The sequence below is a fragment of the Coregonus clupeaformis genome, chromosome 13 (genome assembly GCF_020615455.1).
Source record: "Coregonus clupeaformis isolate EN_2021a chromosome 13, ASM2061545v1, whole genome shotgun sequence".
In the NCBI taxonomy this organism is placed as follows: Eukaryota; Metazoa; Chordata; class Actinopteri; order Salmoniformes; family Salmonidae; genus Coregonus; species Coregonus clupeaformis.
In genome coordinates this window covers 21406249-21427832 of record NC_059204.1, presented here as the reverse complement: position 1 = coordinate 21427832, position 21584 = coordinate 21406249, and the positions used below count along the sequence as shown (strand labels likewise).

The following is a 21584-nucleotide window of genomic DNA, read 5'->3' as shown; positions in this document are numbered from 1 at the left end:
CAATCAAAGAAATGCATATAAAGATAACCATGAGCCATTCCACCCCCCTCAGTCCCCATCCACCCGCCCGCATCGTCCCTCTGCACCCTAAAGAAAGCATGCCTCCCACCCCTTCCTATCCCACCCAGCAACCAAGGTTGCTTATCAGTCCCTCTCCCACCATCCATCCCCTGAGTCTCCCCCCAATCCCCCGTGCCCTCCCCCTGCAATGACTAGATACCCATTCCCTGTAGGCCTGAAAGCAAAGAAAGTAACAAAAGTCTAAATAAATATACATAATTGGTTTGTAAGTGTGGGGCTTTAGATGAGATTGTTATTTACAGAGTCAGGTATATTTGTTCAGTCCTCAATTGTCCCTTGACAAGCACCATTCATTCTCGCTGTCGATAATTCTAAAGTTATAACTTCTAATAGTAACTGTATCGGCTGGTTAAATGGGAGAGAGTGAGGTGGTTGCCATCTTTGAGTCAACATTCTTTCTCGCAGCAATGCTGCCTGCCAGCAGTAATCTGCTGGAGGTAGAGCGGTAAGAGAGAGAGAGAGCGCAACAGGGCCAGTCCCTGAGGAGCAGCTCTGGACCGTAGTCACATTCCTGTGGCTGCTTTGATGCTAGGGGCTGTCAGGGACACAGCTACTCCATAAAGAGAGCTGACGGGAACAGAGTGGCCCCTACACAGCCACAGTCGGGCCATCAAGGGACACACACACGGACGGTGAAGGCCAGGATAAGCTTTTTATCTCTCTCTGTCTCTCTCTCCCTATCGCTCGCTCTCTTTTTCTCGCTCTTTTTCTCGCTCTCTCTCGCTCTCTCTCGCTCTCTCTCTCGCTCTCTCTCGCTCTCTCTCTCTCACTGTGTCCGTCTCTCTCTCTCTCTCTCTCTCTCTCTCTCTCTCTCTCACTGCGTCCGTCTCTCTTTCTCTCTCTCTCTCACTGCGTCTCCCTCCCTCCCTCCCTCCCTCCCTCCCTCCCTCCCTCCCTCCCTCCAGACACACCCTGCCCAGTGCATGCGTGTGTGTGATAGCCCTGAGTGCCTGGATGTGTTATCAGGGTGATATGTCAGAGAGACCTAGAGTGGCTCAGATATGTCTGTACCAGACAGCTGCCGCGCCACTGAACACACTCTACTGCCTGTTACAGAAGAAGCACCCGTTCAAATATTACCACAGGAGAAAAAAACACCCAACCTCTGCCTCAGTTACCATGACAGCCTGTACTGTAGTGTACTTTATGAAAGCTTCAGAAATAGATTTTCTTGTGTAATGGATTGGAAAAAAATTGAAACGCTGTCTCCACTGAAAGCCTGTTTGATCCTCTCCAGAACAGAGAGGGATGTGGAAGTGGTTTGGTTTTACTTTTCCCTCCGTTTTCTCAGTGGACTGAACCATTGTCATGCCCCTCTGATATGTGGGAGACGAATGAGTATGGTTACAATGGCATTGTTCTGGTGGAGGCTGCCCTCTGTAATGTAAGATGTGCCCTTTTAGTCTAAACACTCCTCCATGGGTAGAGTGTCTCCTGTCTATGTATCGGATGGTAGCTAGTCGTAGCTAGCATAACGATGCATTGACGTCACCTACGGTGGGCTCCGCAATTGTTGGATCCCTTGATAAAGATAAGTAAAAAAGACTGTATAAAATAAATAATACAAGTACTGAGATATATTGTATGCTCATTTTTTATTTTTTAAATATTATTTCATACTAATACATTTGCACTGAATTGTTTATTTTTTAAACAAGTAATACAAAAAAGATAATGGTCAAAATTGTTGGATTCTCGTTTTCAATACTCCAGCACCCTCCGCTTGCAAGGATAACGACACTGAGCATTTTTCTAAAATGTTTTATGAGATTGGAGAACACATTGGGAGGGATCTAGTCTCCCGAGTGGCGCAGTGGTCTAAGGCACTGCATCGCATCGCAGTGCTAGCTGTGCCACTAGAGATCCTGGTTCGAATCCAGGCTCTGTCGTAGCCGGCCGCGACCTGGAGACCCATGGGGCGGCGCGCAATTGGCCCAGCGTCGTCCAGGGTAGGGGAGGGAATGGCCGGCAGGGATGTAGCTCAGTTGATAGAGCATAGCGTTTGCAACGCCAGGGTTGTGGGTTTGATTCCCACAGGGGGTATGAAAAAAAATAAAAAATAAAAATGTATGCACTAACTGTAAGTCGCTCTGGATAAGAGCGTCTGCTAAATGACTAAAATGTAAATGTAAATCTTAGACCATTCCTCCATACAAAATCTTTCCAGATCCTTGATATCCTTCGTCTGCGCTTATGGACTGCCCTCTTCAATTCACACCACAGGTTTGACTGAGGTGGCCAATGTTGATTTTGTAGTCAATAACCATTTCTTTGTGGATTTTGATTTGTGTTTGGGGATATTGTCTTGCTGGAAGATTCACTTGTGGCCTAGTTTCAGCCTCCTAGCCTCCTAGCCTCCACTGGAAGCAAAATAACCCCATAAGCTCCGTCTCTCCTTCCCTCCCTGACACCCTGTTCAGCACAGGGACAAAAAAACAGAGGGAAAACCCTGAAGGGAAGTGTGATGGTGGACTGAAGATGGCAGTGTTCATTATCTCTAAAACGGACTAAATAGTAGCACTACACTGATCCATTTACTCACGGGCAATAACATTCAAGCTGGATAATAACCCCCAAAAACGTATAAAGCTAGAGAAGTTTATTAATAAATATTATGAACGCAGTCGAGGTCAAAACATGTCAGAGAGGAACCAGGGAAAAAATTGAGAACCAAACTCCAAGCGAAAACTATGAGATTCCTCGACAGACACCGATTATTAATGTTTTTCACCACCTGGTACGGTAAGAGTGGAAACCGACCTGCTAAAATCAATAAATAATAAATTGGATGTATTGAACTTGTCAGTAAAGAAATAAAGGAGAAAAAGGTGAGCCTCAAAATGAGTGACGAAAAAACTGCGATAATGGAGAAAGGTACAGTCAATACTATTGAAACGGACGTTAATTAACACTTAAAAAGGAGAACATGTTTCTGAGAGAAGCATTACTTGGAATACAGACTAGATCCATGTGATAAAATCTGGTACTTACTGGTATTAAAGAAAAGGAGGGTGAAGAGCATGAAAGCGCTACAGATCCCAGGTGATACTGTCGACAAAATCACATTTGAACATGTACACCGTTTCGGACAGAGGACAGCGATACGAGCGCCCAATCGTTGCCATATTTGCTTTTTTTAAAGATAAAATAATGGTTAATAGCCTGGGCAAATGACTCACTGGCACGGAAATTGGATTGAATGATCAGTTCCCGAAGGAAATTACAGAACGGCGCAAAGTTCTGTACCCACTCTTCAAGGTGAATAGACTTAAGGGGAAACGTGTATCTCTTGTAGTCGATAAACTGTACATTGATAACCAACTGTTCCGAGACACCAAGACTACTCCATGGCTATTCTAAATAATGCCAAGTTCCCATAGAGGAGTCGAATAATGGAACACCCAATACTATCCATGGTAGGGATTTGATAAAGAACACTTGATAAAGAAATAAACTACAAATACACTATAACATTCAAAATAGGGAATGTTGTAAAATAATTAGTATTCAACTTTCTATTCATAGTATTTATAAATAGATAAAAGACAGCATTAGAAGAAAGGATAATTATTGAAATAATACATCTTCAAATATAAGGAACTGGAACACAGAAGTACTTAAAAGCCCGAAATTAGGTAGGAATCAACATGGTAGGGATAAAAACACAGCAAACATAAGACATAGAAGGCACAGTATGTGGGTATGTGTGGGTGTATTGTGATGGAAGGTGGGGTGTGTGTTTTTGTGTTTGGAAAAGTCTGGAGGAAAATGGTTGCAAATGCCAAAGCCCATGTGTGTCTGTGAGCAGGAGTTGTGACGGAGAGAGCTTTCAATTTGGTGCAGATATGGGATATAAAGGGACTCCCGGGTGGCGCTGCAATCTAAGGCACTGCATCGCAGCGCTTGAGGCGTCACTATAGACCTGGGTTCGATCCCAGGCTGTGTCACAGCCAGCCGCGACCAGGAGACCCATGAGGCTGCGCACAATTGGCCCAGCATCGTCCGGGTTATGGGAGGGTTTGGGCGGCCGGGATGTCCTTGTCCCATCGCGCTCTAGCGACTCCTGTGGCGGGCCGGGCACATGCACGCTGACATGGTTGCCAGTTGTACAGTTTCCTCTGACACATTGGTGCGGCTGACTTTCCGAATTAAGCGAACAGTGTGTCAAGAAGCGGTGCGGCTTGGCAGGGTCGTGTTTCGGAGGATGCATGGCTCTCGACCTTTGCCTCTCCCGAGTCCTACAGGAGTTGCAGCGATGGGACAAGACTGTAACTACCAATTGGATATCACAAAATGTAGGAGAAAATGTTAAAAAGTACCCCCCAAAAAATATAATAAAAATACAAAAAATATATGGGATATTCGGAAAGTATTCAGACACCTTGACTTTTTCCACATTTTGCCTTATTCTAAAATGGATTGAGTCATTTTATCCCCCCTCATCAATCTACACACAATACCCCATAATGGCAAAGCAAAAACAGGTTTTTAGAAATGTTGCAAATGTATAAAAAAAAAACAACGGAAATATATTACATTTACATAAGGAAGACCCTTTACTCAGTACTTTGTTGAAGCACCTTTAGCAGCGATTACAGCCTTGAGTCTTCTTGGGTATGACGCTACAAGCTTGGCACACCTGTATTTGGGGAGTTTCTCCTATTCTTCTCTGCAGATCCTCTCAATCTCTGTCAGGTTGGATGGGGAGCATCGCTGCACAGCTATTTTCAGGACTCTCCAGAGATGTTCGATCGGGTTCAAGTCCGGGCTCTGGCTGGGCCACTCAAGGACATTCAGAGACTTGTCCCGAAGCCGCTCCTGCGTTGACTTGGCTGCTTAGGGTCGTTGTCCTGTTGGAAGGTAAACCTTCGCCCCAGTCTGAGGTCCTGAGCAGGTTTTCATCAAGGATCTGCTCTGTTCATCTTTCCCTCGATCCTGACTAGTCTCCCAGTTCCTGCCACTGAAAAACATCTCCACAGCATGATGCTGCCACCACAATGCTTCACCGTAGGGATGGTGCCAGGTTTCCTCCAGACGTGACGCTTGGCATTCAGGCCAAAGAGTTCAATCTCGGTTTCATCAGACCAGGGAATCTTGTTTCTCGTGGTCTGAGAGTCTTCAGGTGCCTTTTGTCAAACTCCAAGCGGGCTGTCATGTGCCTTTTACTGAGGAGTGGCTTCCGTCTGGCCACTCTACCATAAAGGCCTGATTGGTGGAGTGCTGCAGAGATGGTTGTCCTTCTGGAAGGTTCTCCCATCTCCACAGAGGAACTCTGGAGCTCTTTCAGAGTGACCATCTGGATTTTGGTCACATCTCTGACCTAGGCCCTTCTCCCCCGATTGCTCAGTCTTGGTGGTTCCAGATTTCTTCCATTTAAGAATGATGGAGGCCACTGTGTTCTTGGGGACCTTCAATGCTGCAGGAATGTTTTGGTACCCTTCCCCAGATCTGTGCCTCGACACAATCCTGTCTCGGAGCTCTACGGACAATTGACTGTCATATGTGGGACCTTATATAGACAGTTGTGTGCTTTTCCAAATCATGTCCAATCAATTGAATATACCACAAATGGACTCCAATCAAGTTGTAGAAACATCTCAAGGATGATCAATGGAAACAGGATACACCTGAGCTCAATTTCGAGTCTCATCGCAAAGGGTCTGAATACTTATGTAAATAAGGTATTTCTGTTTTTATTTTTAATAACATTGAAACAAATATTAACCTGTTTTTGTTTTGTCATTATGGGTTATTGTGTGTAGGTTGTTGAGGAAAACATTGATTTAATCAATGTTAGAATAAGGCTGTAACGTAACAAAATGTAGAAAAGGTCAAGGGGTCTGCATACTTTCCGAATGCACTGTAATGGAATTAGTGGATATATGGAGGCTTAAATATCCTTACCTAGTGAGATATACATGGCAGAGGCTCAATCAAGCTAGTCGTCTTGATTACTTTCTTATGTCATTCTCGCTGGCACCAAAAGTTCAAAAAGTGTTGATAGGGGACAGAATGCGGTCAGACCAGCGAATAATTGGCATATACATTACTCTTACAGAATTTCCACGTGGGCGAGGATATTGGACATTTAATGAAAGCCTATTGGATGACGACTTGTTTTTAAACAGGACAGAAGAATGAATAACTGACTTTTTCGTTTATAACATTGGTACAGCAGATCCCCTTATTGTATGGGACAGTTTTAAATGTGCCTTTAGAGGCCATGCAATTCATTACTCCTCTGTAAAACAAAGCAATTTAAGTTAAAATAATCCATATTAAGAAAGGAAATAGAGGGACTAACAGTACAGATATATAGCAATAAAAACAATACCATAGAGGCACAGAATACGTTAGAGGAAAAACAAAAAGAAATGGATGAACTTATTCAAGAAAGATCAAGTGTAATGTATTATTTAAAAAAATTAAGCGAACTGGATTGAATATGGGGAAAAATTCACCAAATTCTTTTTTAATCTTCAACATAGAAATGCTACCAAAAATAATTTACTGAAACTTGTTACAAATGGAGTCACCCATGATTCACCAAACTATATTTTGAAAGAGGAAGCAAAGTACTTTAAGCATATCTTTTCGTTTCAGTCTCCTCCCTATCTCCACTAAACAAAGTTAATTGTAAGGATTGTTTTCCTATTAATAATGTAAAATTAACAGCTGTACAGAAAGACTCATGTGAAGGCCAAATTACAGAGGAGGAACTTCTTGATGCAATTAAAGCCTTTAAGTCAGGGAAAAATCCAGGGCTGGATGGCATACCAGTTGAGGTATACCAAACCTTTTTTTATGTACTCAGAGGACCGTTATTAGCATGTTTTAACCACTCCTATAAATATGGAAGATTATCAGATACTCAACAAGAACATCTGATTTAATTATTACTGAAACAGAACCCCTTGTGGTAAATATAAAGATCCAGTCCATTAAAAAAATTGGAGGCCCCTTACACTTCAGTGCTGTGATGCAAAAATTCTAGCAAAGTGCATAGCGCTTAGAATTAAAAAGGTATTGTCGGATATTATTATACAAAAATAGATAAGATCTTGCTACCGTGGAAAGGAAAATACCTGTCTATTTGTGGAAAAATCACCCTGATTAACTCTTTAGTCATATCCCAGTTTACCTATTTGCTTATGGCCTTGCCTACACCTAGCGACTTGTTTTTTTAAATTATATAGGCAAGACATATTCCATTTTATTTGGAACGGCAAGCCAGACAAAATTAAATTGGCCTATTTATATAATGATTATGAATTCGGAGGGCAGAAATGATTAACTATTAAAGCATTAGACCTCTCACTGAAGGCTTCAGTCATTCAAAAGTTATACTTAACTCTGAACTGGTTCTCTAGCAGATTAGTAATAATGTCTCACTCCATGTTCAAGAATGGCCTTTTTCCCTTTATTCAGATTACAACCTCTCACTTTCGGTTATTTGAAAATGAAATAATCTCCAAAATATTGCTATTTTTAAAACAAGCAATAGAAAGTTGTTTGCAATTTCAGTTTAATCCACCAGAAAAGACGTAACAAATATTACAACAAATATTATGGTTAAACTCAAATATACTAATTAAATTTTAAAAAAACTATTTTTGGAAAAAATGTTTAGAAAAAGGTAGCATCTTTGTAAATTATATCATAAATAGGACTGGTGGAGTTATGTCACACACGCAGCTAACAAAAATATATGGAAATGTCTGCTCTACTCAAAATGACAACCAACTAATTGGAGCATTACCGCAACAATGGAAGAGGCAAGTGGAAGGGGGACAAAGTAAGGAACTTGTCAGTCGGCCCTACATTAAAGACCAAAATTGGCTAAAGAAAATTGTGATAAGTAAAAAAGTTTCATTTAAGGACCAAAAAATTGACATTGCAAAATAGTTGGGAAGAGATTTTTGATGTACCGACTCAATGGCACCTGGTTTATGAACTTATACACAAAACAACGCTTGATTCAAAACGTATAATTTTTCAATGTACATTATTTCACAAAAATGTTGCAACCAATAGAATGTTATGTACAGTGGGGGAAAAAAGTATTTAGTCAGCCACCAATTGTGCAAGTTCTCCCACTTAAAAAGATGAGAGAGGCCTGTAATTTGCATCATAGGTACACGTCAACTATGACAGACAAAATGAGAAGAAAAAAAATCCAGAAAATCACATTGTAGGATTTTTTATGAATTTATTTGCAAATTATGGTGGAAAATAAGTATTTGGTCAATAACAAAAGTTTCTCAATACTTTGTTATATACCCTTTGTTGGCAATGACACAGGTCAAACGTTTTCTGTAAGTCTTCACAAGGTTTTCACACACTGTTGCTGGTATTTTGGCCCATTCCTCCATGCAGATCTCCTCTAGAGCAGTGATGTTTTGGGGCTGTCGCTGGGCAACACAGACTTTCAACTCCCTCCAAAGATTTTCTATGGGGTTGAGATCTGGAGACTGGCTAGGCCACTCCAGGACCTTCTCCTTTCCCCCTTCTGATAACCAGGTGGCGAATCGCATCTCTGCATGTCTGGCAGACATATCAGTATGGATGACGGATCACCACCTCAAGCTGAACCCTGGCAAGACGGAGCTGCTCTTCCTCCCGGGGAAGGACTGCCCGTTCCATGATCTCGCCATCACGGTTGACAACTCCGTTGTGTCCTCCTCCCAGAGTGCGAAGAGCCTTGGCGTGACCCTGGACAACACCCTGTCGTTCTCCGCTAACATCAAGGCGGTGACCCGCTCCTGCAGGTTCATGCTCTACAACATTCGGAGAGTACGACCCTGCCTCACACAGGAAGCGGCACAGGTCCTAATCCAGGCACTTGTCATCTCCCGTCTGGATTACTGCAACTTCGCTGTTGGCTGGCCTCCCTGCATGTGCCATTAAACCCCTACAACTCATCCAGAATGCCGCAGCCCGTCTGGTGTTCAACCTTCCCAAGTTCTCTCACGTCACCCCCTCCTCCGCACACTCCACTGGCTTCCAGTTGAAGCTCGCATCCGTTACAAGACCATGGTGCTTGCCTTTGGAGCAGCGAGGGGAACGGCACCTCTGTACCTTCGGGCTCTGATCAGTCCCTACACCCAAACGAGGGCGTTGCGTTCATCCACCTCTGGCCTGCTGGCTCCCCTTCCTCTGCGGAAGCATAGTTCCCGCTCAGCCCAGTCAAAACTGTTCGCTGCTCTGGCACCCCAATGGTGGAACAAGCTCCCTCACGACGCCAGGACAGCGGAGTCACTCACCACCTTCCGGAGACATTTGAAACCCCACCTCTTTAAGGAATACCTGGGATAGGATAAAGCAATCCTTCTACCCCCCACACACACAGCGGAGTCGCTCACCACCTTCCGGAGACATTTGAAACCCCACCTCTTTAAGGAATACCTGGGATAGGATAAAGTAATCCTTCTACCCCCCCCACAGCGGAGTCACTCACCACCTTCCGGAGACATTTGAAACCCCACCTCTTTAAGGAATACCTGGGATAGGATAAAGTAATCCTTCTACCCCCCACACACAGCGGAGTCACTCACCACCTTCCGGAGACATTTGAAAACCCACCTCTTTAAGGAATACCTGGGATAGGATAAAGCAATCCTTCTACCCCCACACACAGCGGAGTCGCTCACCACCTTCCGGAGACATTTGAAACCCCACCTCTTTAAGGAATACCTGGGATAGGATAAAGTAATCCTTCTACCCCCCAAAAAAAAATTTGTAAAGTGGTTATCCCACTGGCTATAGGGTGAATGCATCAATTTGTGAGTCGCTCTGGACTAGAGCGTCTGCTAAATGACGTAAATGTGCCCTTGAGCAAGGCACTTAACCCTAATTGCTCCTGTAAGTCGCTCTGGATAAGAGCGTCTGCTAAATGACTTAAATGTTAAATGTAAAATGTAAATGAAATGCTTCTTACGAAGCCACTCCTTTGTTGCCCGGGCGGTGTGTTTGGGATCATTGTCATGCTGAAAGACCCAGCCACGTTTCATCTTCAATGCCCTTGCTGATGGAAGGAGGTTTTCACTCAAAATCTCACGAAACATGGCCCCATTCATTCTTTCCTTTACACGGATCAGTCGTCCTGGTCCCTTTGCAGAAAAACAGCCCCAAAGCATGAGGTTTCCACCCCCATGCTTCACAGTAGGTATGGTGTTCTTTGGATGCAACTCAGCATTCTTTGTCCTCCAAACACGACGAGTTGAGTTTTTACCAAAAAATTATATTTTGGTTTCATCTGACCATATGACATTCTCCCAATCCTCTTCTGGATCATCCAAATGCACTCTAGCAAACTTCAGACGGGCCTGGACATGTACTGGCTTAAGCAGGGGGACAAGTCTGGCACTGCAGGATTTGAGTCGCTGGCGGCGTAGTGTGTTACTGATGGTAGGCTTTGTTACTTTGGTCCCAGCTCTCTGCAGGTCATTCACTAGGTCCCCCCGTGTGGTTCTGGGATTTTTGCTCACCGTTCTTGTGATCATTTTGACCCCACGGGGTGAGATCTTGCGTGGAGACCCAGATCGAGGGAGATTATCAGTGGTCTTGTATGTCTTCCATTTCCTAATAATTGCTCCCACAGTTGATTTCTTCAAACCAAGCTGCTTACCTATTGCAGATTCAGTCTTCCCAGCCTGGTGCAGGTCTACCATTTTGTTTCTGGTGTCCTTTGACAGCTCTTTGGTCTTGGCCATAGTGGAGTTTGGAGTGTGACTGTTTGAGGTTGTGGACAGGTGTCTTTTATACTGATAACAAGTTCAAACAGGTGCCATTAATACAAGTAACGAGTGGAGGACAGAGGAGCCTCTTAAAGAAGAAGTTACAGGTCTGTGAGAGCCAGAAATCTTGCTTGTTTGTAGGTGACCAAATACTTATTTTCCACCATAATTTGCAAATAAATTCATTAAAAAACCTACAATGAGATTTTCTGGATTTTCTTTTCTCAATTTGTCTGTCATAGTTGACGTGTACCTATGATGAATATTACAGGCCTCTCTCATCTTTTTAAGTGGGAGAACTTGCACAATTGGTGGCTGACTAAATACTTTTTTCCCCCACTGTATATATACAGTGAGGGAAAAAAGTATTTGATCCCCTGCTGATTTTGTACGTTTGCCCACTGACAAAGAAATTATCAGTCTATAATTTTAATGGTAGGTTTATTTGAACAGTGAGAGACAGAATAACAACAAAAAAATCCAGAAAAACGCATGTAAAAAATGTTATAAATTGATTTGCATTTTAATGAGGGAAATAAGTATTTGACCCCCTCTCAATCAGAAAGATTTCTGGCTCCCAGGTGTCTTTTATACAGGTAACGAGCTGAGATTAGGAGCACACTCTTAAAGGGAGTGCTCCTAATCTCATCTTGTTACCTGTTTAAGACACCTGTCCACAGAAGCAATCAATCAATCAGATTCCAAACTCTCAACCATGGCCAAGACCAAAGAGCTCTCCAAGGATGTCAGGGACAAGATTGTAGACCTACACAAGGCTGGAATGGGCTACAAGACCATCGCCAAGCAGCTTGGTGAGAAGGTGACAGTTGCCCACTGACAAAGATATAATCAGTCTATAATTTTAATGGTAGGTTTATTTGAACAGTGAGAGACAGAATAACAACAAAGAAATCCAGAAAAACGCTTGTCAAAAATGCTATAAATTGATTTGCATTTTAATGAGGGAAATAAGTATTTGACCCCTCTGCAAAACATTACTTAGTACTTGGTGGCAAAACCCTTGTTGGCAATCACAGGGTCAGACATTTCTTGTAGTTGGCCACCAGGTTTGCACACATAATAATATAAATAATAATATGCCATTTAGCAGACGCTTTTATCCAAAGCGACTTACAGTCATGCGTGCATAAATTTTTTTTGTGTATCATCTCAGGAGGGATTTTGTCCCACTCCTCTTTGCAGTTCTTCTCCAAGTCATTAAGGTTTCGAGGCTGACATTTGGCAACTCAAACCTTCAGCTCCCTCCACAGATTTTCTATGGGATTAAGGTCTGGAGACTGGCTAGGCCACTCCAGGACCTTAATGTGCTTCTTTTTGAGCCACTCCTTTATTGCCTTGGCCGTGTGTTTTGGGTCATTGTCATGCTGGAATACCCATCCACGACCCATTTTCAATGCCCTGGCTGAGGGAAGGAGGTTCTCACCCAAGATTTGACGGTACATGGCCCCGTCCATCGTCCCTTTGATGCGGTGAAGTTGTCCTGTCCCCTTAGCAGAACCCCCCCCTCCCTTAGCATAATGTTTCCACCTCCATGTTAGACGGTGGGGATGGTGTTCTTGGGGTCATAGGCAGCATTCCTCCTCCTCCAACCACGACGAGTTGAGTTGATGCCAAAGAGCTCCATTTTGGTCTCATCTGACCACAACACTTTCACCCCTGAATCATTTAGATGTTCATTGGCAAACTTCAGATGGCCCTGTATATGTGCTTTCTTGAGTAGGGGGACCTTGCGGAGGCTGCAGGATTTAAGTCCTTCATGGCGTAGTGTGTTACCAATTGTTTTCTTGGTGACTATGGTCCCAGGTGCCTTGAGATCATTGACAAGATCCTCCCGTGTAGTTCTGGGCTGATTCCTCACCATTCTCATGATCATTGCAACTCCACGAGGTGAGATCTTGCATGGAGCCCCAGGCCGAGGGAGATTTAAAGTTATTTTGTGTTTCTTCCATTTGCGAATAATCGCACCAACTGTTGTCACCTTCTCACCAAGCTGCTTGGCAATGGTCTTGTAGCCCATTCCAGCCTTGTGTAGGTCTACAATCGTGTCCCTGACATCCTTGGAGAGCTCTTTGGTCTTGGCCATGGTGGAGAGTTTGGAATCGGATTGATTGATTGCTTCTGTGGACAGGTGTCTTTTATACAGGTAACAAGCTGAGATTAGGAGCACTCCCTTTAAGAGTGTGCTCCTAATCTCAGCTTGTTACCTATATAAAAGACACCTGGGAGCCAGAAATCTGTCTGATTGAGAGGGGGTCAAATACTTATTTCCCTCATTAAAATGCAAATCAAGTTATAACATTTTTGACATGCGTTTTTCTGGATTTTTTTGTTGTTATTCTGTCTCTCACTGTTCAAATAAACCTACCATTAATATTATAGACTGATCATTTATTTGTCAGTGGGAAAACGTACAAAATCAGCAGGGGATCAAATACTTTTTTCCCTCACTGTGTGTGTATATATATATATATATATATATATATATATATATATATATATATATATATATATATATAGTAACAAAACAATATATGGGGGATTTGTGTACTCGGCCAAAGAGCTCTATTTTCATGACATCTAAGCATAGCGTCACCTGGAGTTTGCTAAATCACATTGGCACTTGGATTGGAACCGGTGATATAGTCAAAGATATTATGTTGGTTGACTTGTAATAAAGAAAGTACTGGTACAAACGTGTTTGTCTGTGTATGATGCCGTTTGGAACACAAGTCTTATAGAGAGGTCTTAGTTTGTTAGGGAATCCCCTGATTCTTTAGAAAAGGGACATTATGGAGACTGGAGACCATCTGTCATTTAATGTTTTGTTTTATTGTCGGCTTCCCTGGTCTAAGTGCTTACATTTTGTATTGCTCTGATTCTGCCTTTAGGGCATATTGTTTGTGTACAATTCATCTGTCACCCATTTGCTCCCTTGCATAAGAGTGCCTGTGTGTTGGTGGGATTGTGTGTATGTATAATAATCAGTAGCCAATAGCACACTACAACATATGGCTCCTACAGTCATTACAATATGATTAAGACACACAGTACTGGAGTCAAAAATATCCTCTCAGGGTTGTTTTTAGGAACTGCAGTATGTACAAACATGTCCTATTAAAACGGTCTTATCACTGTTGCCACACACAGTTTCCTCCAATAGGAAGCAGAGTTCAATTTCAGCTCAGGGCAACATTTCAGAAGGGGGTCAGAGGAAGAATCTAGAAGTGTACTGGTTCCCCAAAATAATATGATAAAAAAATGCGGGGATAACATTGACCTAGAATAAAGGTGTTGTTATCTTCTACACCACTGAACATTATAATAACACATCTATAAGATGGAGATTTGGTGGTTTCTTACAGCATTATAATAACACAACACATATACAGTAAAATATCATATTGGAGTTTTGAACTAGTACTCTATGTATAGGATAGACTTTCTCATCTCTTCCTCTCTAATGCTTAATGTTATCCAGCGCTCTGCATGATTTTCTCATTCAACAGTTTTCCCTTTACTCCTTTTATTAGTGTTATCATTCTGGATCCAATGAAAAATTATTTGATTATACAGTTTCCTTCTTCATAATGTTCCTTTTGAATTCCGCTTTCTTCCAATATGTTCTAAATAAAGCATTAGATTCATCATGTTACAATAAGGATATGTGTTTGGGAGGTATGCAGTGGTTGGAAAACACACAGAGGGAAGGGAGACACACACACACACACACTATAAAGCAAACAAACCCTCTCCCTCTCCCTCTCCCTCTCCCTGTCTCTCTCCCTCTCCCTCTCCCTCTCCCTCTCCCTGTCTCTCTCCCTCTCCCTCTCTCTCTCCCTCTCCCTCTCCCTGTCTCTCTCCCTCTCCCTCTCCCTCTCCCTGTCTCTCTCCCTCTCCCTCTCTCTCTCCCTCTCCCTCTCCCTCTCTCTCTCCCTCTCCCTCTCCCTCTCCCTGTCTCTCGGTCTTGTTGTTCTTCCAGAGTCTAGATATACTGATTGCTTTAAGTCCGGGGTAGGCAACTAGATTCAGCCTGCTGGCCGATCTTTGTCAGAGCAGTTGGTCGGTGGGCCGGAAAATAATATAATAATTGGTACACTGCAAATTGACCACAACTAAGCCCAAAAAGAGATTGTGTTTGAACATAATAATCATTTCATACCTTGAGACACATTGAGACATGATCACATGTCTCTTTTTTTTTATTTGTGGGAGTACTTGGGAACAGAATTTTTTTATCAAACACATTTTTAGTTGAATTCCTGGTGAAACAGCATAACTGTTTTAGTCTCTCAGTTTTCCTGCCTACTGTTTCACCTACCACTGAACACACAGCTGCAGGTTAGGATTAGGAAAGAGGACAAACACACACACAAAGGGAAGGGGTCAACTTCCAGGTCATCTGGACAGAGTCAGGACAGTATCCGTGAACCCCTGTAGTCTGTGTGTGTGACCTCGCTCAGACCCCTCACTGACCACCAGATTCAACCCCTTATACAAGGGTAGGAAGAGGCCTGCCAATGAAATGACAGCCCTCAGGGCTTATTCAACCAATCACCTTCAGTCGCCAGCTCTCCTTCACTTCCTCGTGTCCCATTTCTGAATTCTCCTCTGGCAACACTACTAGCTAGGACAAATTAAAATGAGGCTAAATATGTTCCCTCTGGTCCTGTTTTTTATTGCAGGATTTCAGGCCCAGGCATATAAACCTATTTCAGATTTGGAGGGAAAATAACCTTCTAGATAAATCTATAAGTGGTCCAGGAGTATGAATGTTTCCCTTAGTGGTTTTTGGTTTACACACTATGTCATAACTTGCAGAGAGGTGCTGGGGAACAGAGGTGTAAATCTGACACAGTGGGGAGTTGTGCTTCCGAAATGGTTATTCTCTTAACAGAGCCAAATGCTATTTCTGTGGTCATTAACAGTGATAAACTACCCTGTTCTAACTCTCTGTGAACTCACTTCAATGGAGCAGCACACTAGGCCTATGTCCAAATATGTACAGTACTATCTATTTCCCAGTAGTCTTGAATCTCAAATATGCTGCGTACCAAATATATGCTGCGTATCAAATGCACCCTAATCCCTATAGTGCCCTACTTTTGACCAGAGCTTTTTGACCAGGGCCCATAAGTCTCTGGTCAACAGTAGTGCACTGTGCAGTAAATAGGGTGCACTTTGAGAGGTAGTCTTTGACTTATGAACTGATACAGACAGTAGTTAGTGTCAGAGTTGAGATGATCGTGGTGCTGTGACAGGTCCCCTTCCTCTCACTTTGTTAAATCACCCATGTGGCAGATGTTGTGTAATTATTAAAACATGACTCCATTTTGAAAACACCCCCAGATGGTCAGTTAGCCCCCCTGTGAGGTTGACCATGTGGTTGGATTGGAACAGTGAGGAGGCATATGAGGAAGATGTGGTTTTTCTTTCCTCGACAGCGGCTTTTATTAGCAAACGTGAAGATAATAAGCCGGCGACTGTACAATTATTTACAAAAACAAATAAACAGGACTATGAACAAAAAGTATGCCTAATCAACTCAAAAGAAATGCCAGGCTTCAATCATTCCTGTATCCGGCATCATGCCGATCTTACCCTGTCTGTCTCTGTCTGTACTCAAACACAGAAAAGACAGGGTTTAAATACCAATACCCATCATGCATCTGACCAATGGGAAGAAGCCCTTTCACATCCTGTTCAATTAACATTCAACAGCATGAATTAACATCTAAACGTCTTCAGATGCTACACACACATACATAAGCTTAAGCACACATATCAATAACGGTGCAACTATACTTTTAGCATAAATACTATCTGGGATATGAACAGGTATGTCCAACCAGGATAAGAAACTATTCCCGTACACTGAATAAATAATGCGCTCTTGAACGTATCACATTGCCCGTCAATTCTCTGAACAGGAAATTAACAGATAACCCTCTATAATCAATGCCAGGTAGTAATTTACCAAAAGGACATTGCTAACCCCACATTATACCAGTGATAAATATACAGTACCAGTCCAAAGTTTGGACACACCTACTCACTCTTTATTTTTACTATTTTCTACATTGTAGAATAATAGTGAAGACATCAAAACTATGAAATAACACATATGGAATCGTGTAGTAACCAAAAAAGTGTTAAACAAATCAAAATATATTTTATATTTGAGATTCTTCAAATAGCCACCATTTGCCTTGATGACAGCTTTGCACACTCTTGGCATTCTCTCAACCAGCTTCACCTGGAATGCTTTTGAAGGAGTTCCCACATATGCTTAGCACTTGTTGGCTGCTTTTCCTTCACTATGCTGTCCGACTCATCCCAAACCATCTCAATTTGGTTGAGGTTGGGGGATTGTGAAGGCCAGGTCATCTGATGCAGCACTCTCCTTCTTGGTAAAATGGTCCTTACACAGCCTGGAGGTGTGTTAGGTCATTGTCCTGTTGAAAAACAAATGATAGTCCCACTTAGCCCAAACCAGATGGGATGGCGAATCGCTGTGGTAGCCATGCTGGTTAAGTGTGCCTTGAATTTTAAATCAATCACGAGACAGTGACACCAGCAAAGCACCCCCACACCATAACACCTCCTCCTCCATGCTTTACGGTGAGAAATACACATGCGGAGATCATCCGTTCACCCACACCGCGTCTCACAAAGACACAGCGGTTGGAACCAAAAATCTCAAATTTGGACTCCAGACCAAAGGACACATTTCCACCGGTCTAATGTCCATTGCTCGTGTTTCTTGGCCAAAGCAAGTCTCTTCTTCTTATTGGTGTCCTTTAGTAGTGGTTTCTTTGCAGCAGTTCGACCATGAAGGCCTGATTCACACAGTCTCATATGAACAGTTGATGTTGATGTGTCTGTTACTTGAACTCTGTGAAGCATTTATTTGGGCTGCAATTTCTGAGGCTGGTAACTCTGGGTCTTCCATTCCTGTGGCGGTCCTCATGAGAGCAAGTTTCATCATAGCGCCTGATCCTTTTTGCCACTGCACTTGAATACACTTTCAAAGTTCTTGAAATGTTCCGTATTGACTGACCTTCATGTCTTAAAGTAATGATGGACTGTCGTTTCTCTTTGCTTATTTGAGCTGTTATTGCCATAATATAGACTTGGTCTTTTACTTGGTTTTTGCTTTGTCATTATGGGGCATTGTGTGTAGATTGAGGACAAAAAACAATTTAATCAATTTTTGAAAAAGGCTGTAACGTGACAGTGTAAAAAGTCAAATTGATGCTTATTTTAGATCCACTCACTGTGATTTCTAACTCCCCTGTGTTTCTGTGTCCTGTTTAGATCTGTACTGTACCCTGGAGGTGGATTCCTATGGCTACTTTGTCAGCAAGGCCAAGACCCGCGTCTTCAGAGACACCACTGAACCACAGTGGAACGAGGTGAGAGACAAACACTAGACATAGCTCCAATATTCAGATCATATATTCAGATCATATTACAGTCAGTTATAATAATAATAATAATATGCCATTTAGCAGACGCTTTTATCCAAAGCGACTTACAGTCATGCGTGCATACATTTTTGTGTATGGGTGGTCCCGGGGATCGAACCCACTACCTTGGCGTTACAAGCGCCGTGCTCTACCAGCTGAGCTACAGAGGACCACAGAGGACAGTTATGTTGTCAATAGTGATCCAAGATGGCGTAGCAGTGCGGTCGTGTTTTCTGTAGTGTCCTTGTGTAAATAGCCAGTTTTTAGTTTTTTTTTCTATTTTGTATATATTTCAAAATTTTAACTTTTCATTCTTTAACTAAATATACTTTCCTGCAACCCGCCTCACTCAACGTGGAAAGGATTCTATTATTTCTTTATAACTTTTATCAAGAACCTTAAGCTGAAACTAGTCTAGCTGCAACTGAATGGCTGTGGTAGCCAGCTAGCTAGCTACTTGCTATTAGCCACCGTTAGCGTCTTCACCATTGTCCGTGGCCTGCACTACCCACCAGCCTGCACAGCGACAATTTGTCGGCCAGTCTGCCACAGCGTGCTATCCACCCAGAGCATATCAGATTTTCTGCCGGAATCACTGGACCCTAGCGCCGGATCATCGCAACTAGCTAGCTGCAACCGAATGGCTGTTGTCGTTGGCTAATTACCATTGCCCCTTAGCAAGCACCAGTTAGCCTTGAGCTAGCATCGAGCCAGGCCTATCTCCCGGCTATCTACCTCTGTCAACCGAACGGGACCTCCTAGTGTTGACACGGAGCCCCGCCGATCCAACGACTGGTCTGCCGACAAAATCATCTGATGTGGTTTCAACAGGCTTCCGGTTACGACGTCGACCACGAAGATCCATCTGCTAGCCCCGGCCCGCTAGCACACGCAAGCCGTGCCTCTAGTGAGATAGCTGTCCCACCCCCCATACACGCGGAGACCGACTCAATCAGTGCCTCCAGTGATGCTATCTCTTTCATCGTTACCCAACGCTTAGGTTTACCTCCACTGTACTCATATCCTTCCATATCCTTGTCTGTACATAATGCCCTGTATCTATTTTACAACGCCCTGAAATCTTTTTTTTTCTCTGTACCCAGCGCACTAGAATAACAGTTCTTAAAGCCTTTAGCCGTATCCTTATTCTACTCCTCCTCTGTTCCTCTGGTGATGTAGAGGTTAACCCAGGCCCTGTAGCCCCCAGTATCACTCCTACTCCCCAGGCGTTATCATTTGTTGACTTCTGTAACCGTAAAAGCCTTGGTTTCTTGCACGTTAACATCAGAAGCCTCCTCCCTAAGTTTGAGTTATTCACTGCGTTAGCACACTCCGCCAACCCTGATGTTCTAGCAGTGTCTGAATCCTGGCTTAGGAAGGCCACCAAAAATTCAGACATTTCCATCCCCAACTACAACATTTTCTGTCTAGATGGAACTGCCAAAGGGGGTGGGGTTGCAATCTACTTTAGAGAGAGCCTGCAGAGCTCTATCATACTATCCAGTTCTGTGCCCAAACAGATTGAGCTTCTACTTCTAAAAATCCACCTTTCCAGAAATAAGTCTCTCACTGTTGCCTCTTGCTGCAGACCCCCCTCAGCCCCGAGCTGTGCCCTGGACACCATAAATTATCAACGAACCTACCAGGTACTACCCTAAATCTGTAAACATGGGCACCCTCATAGATATCATCCTGACAAATTGACCCTCTAAATACACCTCTGCTGTCTTCAACCAGGATCTCAGTGATCACTGCCTTATTGCCTGCGTCCGTAATGGGTCCGCGGTCAAACGACCACCCCTCATCACTGTCAAACGCTCCGTAAAACCCTTTAGCGAGCAGGCCTTTCTAATTGACCTGGCCCGGGTATCCTGGATGGATATTGACCTCATTCCGTCAGTAGAGGATGCCTGGTTGTTCTTTAAAAGTGCTTTCCTCTCAATCTTAAATAAGCATGCCCCATTCAAAAAATTCAGAACTAAGAACAGATATAGCCCCTGGTTCTCCTCAGACTTGACTGCCCATGACCAGCACAAAAACATCCTGTGGCGTACTGCATTAGCATCGAACAGCCCCCGCGATATGCAACTTTTCAGGGAAGTCAGGAACCAATATACACAATCAGTTAGGAAAGCAAAGGCTAACTTTTTCAAACAGAAATTTGCATCCTGTAGCACTAACTCCAAAAAGTTTTGGGACACTTTAAAGTCCATGGAGAATAAGAGCACCTCCTCCCAACTGCCCACTGCACTGAGGCCAACTCGGCTTCTCCTTCACACAAATTCAGACAGCTGATGTTCAGAAAGAGCTGCAAAATCTGGACCCCTACAAATCAGCTGGGCTAGACAATCTGGACCGTTTCTTTCTAAAATTAGCCCCTATTACTAGCCTGTTCAACCTCTCTTTCGTAATGTCTGAGATCCCCAGAGATTGGAAAGCTGCCGTGGTCATCCCCCTCTTCAAAGGGGGTGACACTCTAGATCCAAACTGTTATAGACCTATATACATCCTGCCCTGCCTTTCGAAAGTATTTGAAAACCAAGTTAACAAACAGATCACCAACCATTTCGAATCCCACCGTACCTTCTCCGCTATGCAATCTGGTTTCCGAGCTGGTCATGGGTGCACCTCAGCCACGCTCAAGGTCCTAAACGATATTATAACCGCGATCGATAAAAGACAGTACTGCGCAGCCGTCTTCATCGACCTGGCCAAGGCTTTCGACTCTGTCAATCACCGCATTGTTATTGGCAGTCTAAATAGCCTTGGTTTCTCAAATGACTGCCTCGCCTGGTTCACCAACTACTTCTCAGATAGAGTTCAATGTGTCAAATCGGAGGGCCTGTTGTCTGGACATCTGGCAGTCTCTATGGGGGTGCCACAGGGTTCAATCCTCGGGTCGACTATTCTCTGTGTATATCAATGATCGCTCTTGCTGCTGGTGACGCTCGGATCCACATCTATGCGGACGACACCATTTTGTATACATCTGGCCCTTCATTGGACACTGTGTTAACAAACCTCCAAACGAGCTTCAACGCCATACAACACTCCTTCCGTAGCCTCCAACTGCTCTTAAACTCTAGTAAAACTAAATGCATGCTCTTCAACCGAACGCTGCTTGCACCTGCCCACCTGCCCACCCGACTAGAATCGCTACTCTCGGCGGGTCTGACCTAGAGTATGTGGACAACTACAAATACCTAGGTGTCTGGTTAGACTTTAAACTCTCCTTCCAGACTCACATTAAGCATCTCCAATCAAAAGTTAGATCTAGAAT

General features: G+C 43.4%; 1 protein-coding gene across 7 annotated transcripts in view; it reads left to right on the top strand.

The window, feature by feature from the left end:
• Positions 1–21584, top strand: part of LOC121579445 (active breakpoint cluster region-related protein) — a 242135-nt gene that overhangs the window by 148395 nt on the left and 72156 nt on the right. For all 7 annotated transcript variants that reach the window (XM_041894042.1, XM_041894041.1, XM_041894044.2 and 4 more), the window contains one exon: positions 18153–18250. In XM_041894042.1, the coding sequence (XP_041749976.1) occupies positions 18153–18250 (98 nt within the window). The remainder of the gene's footprint in view (positions 1–18152; positions 18251–21584) is intronic.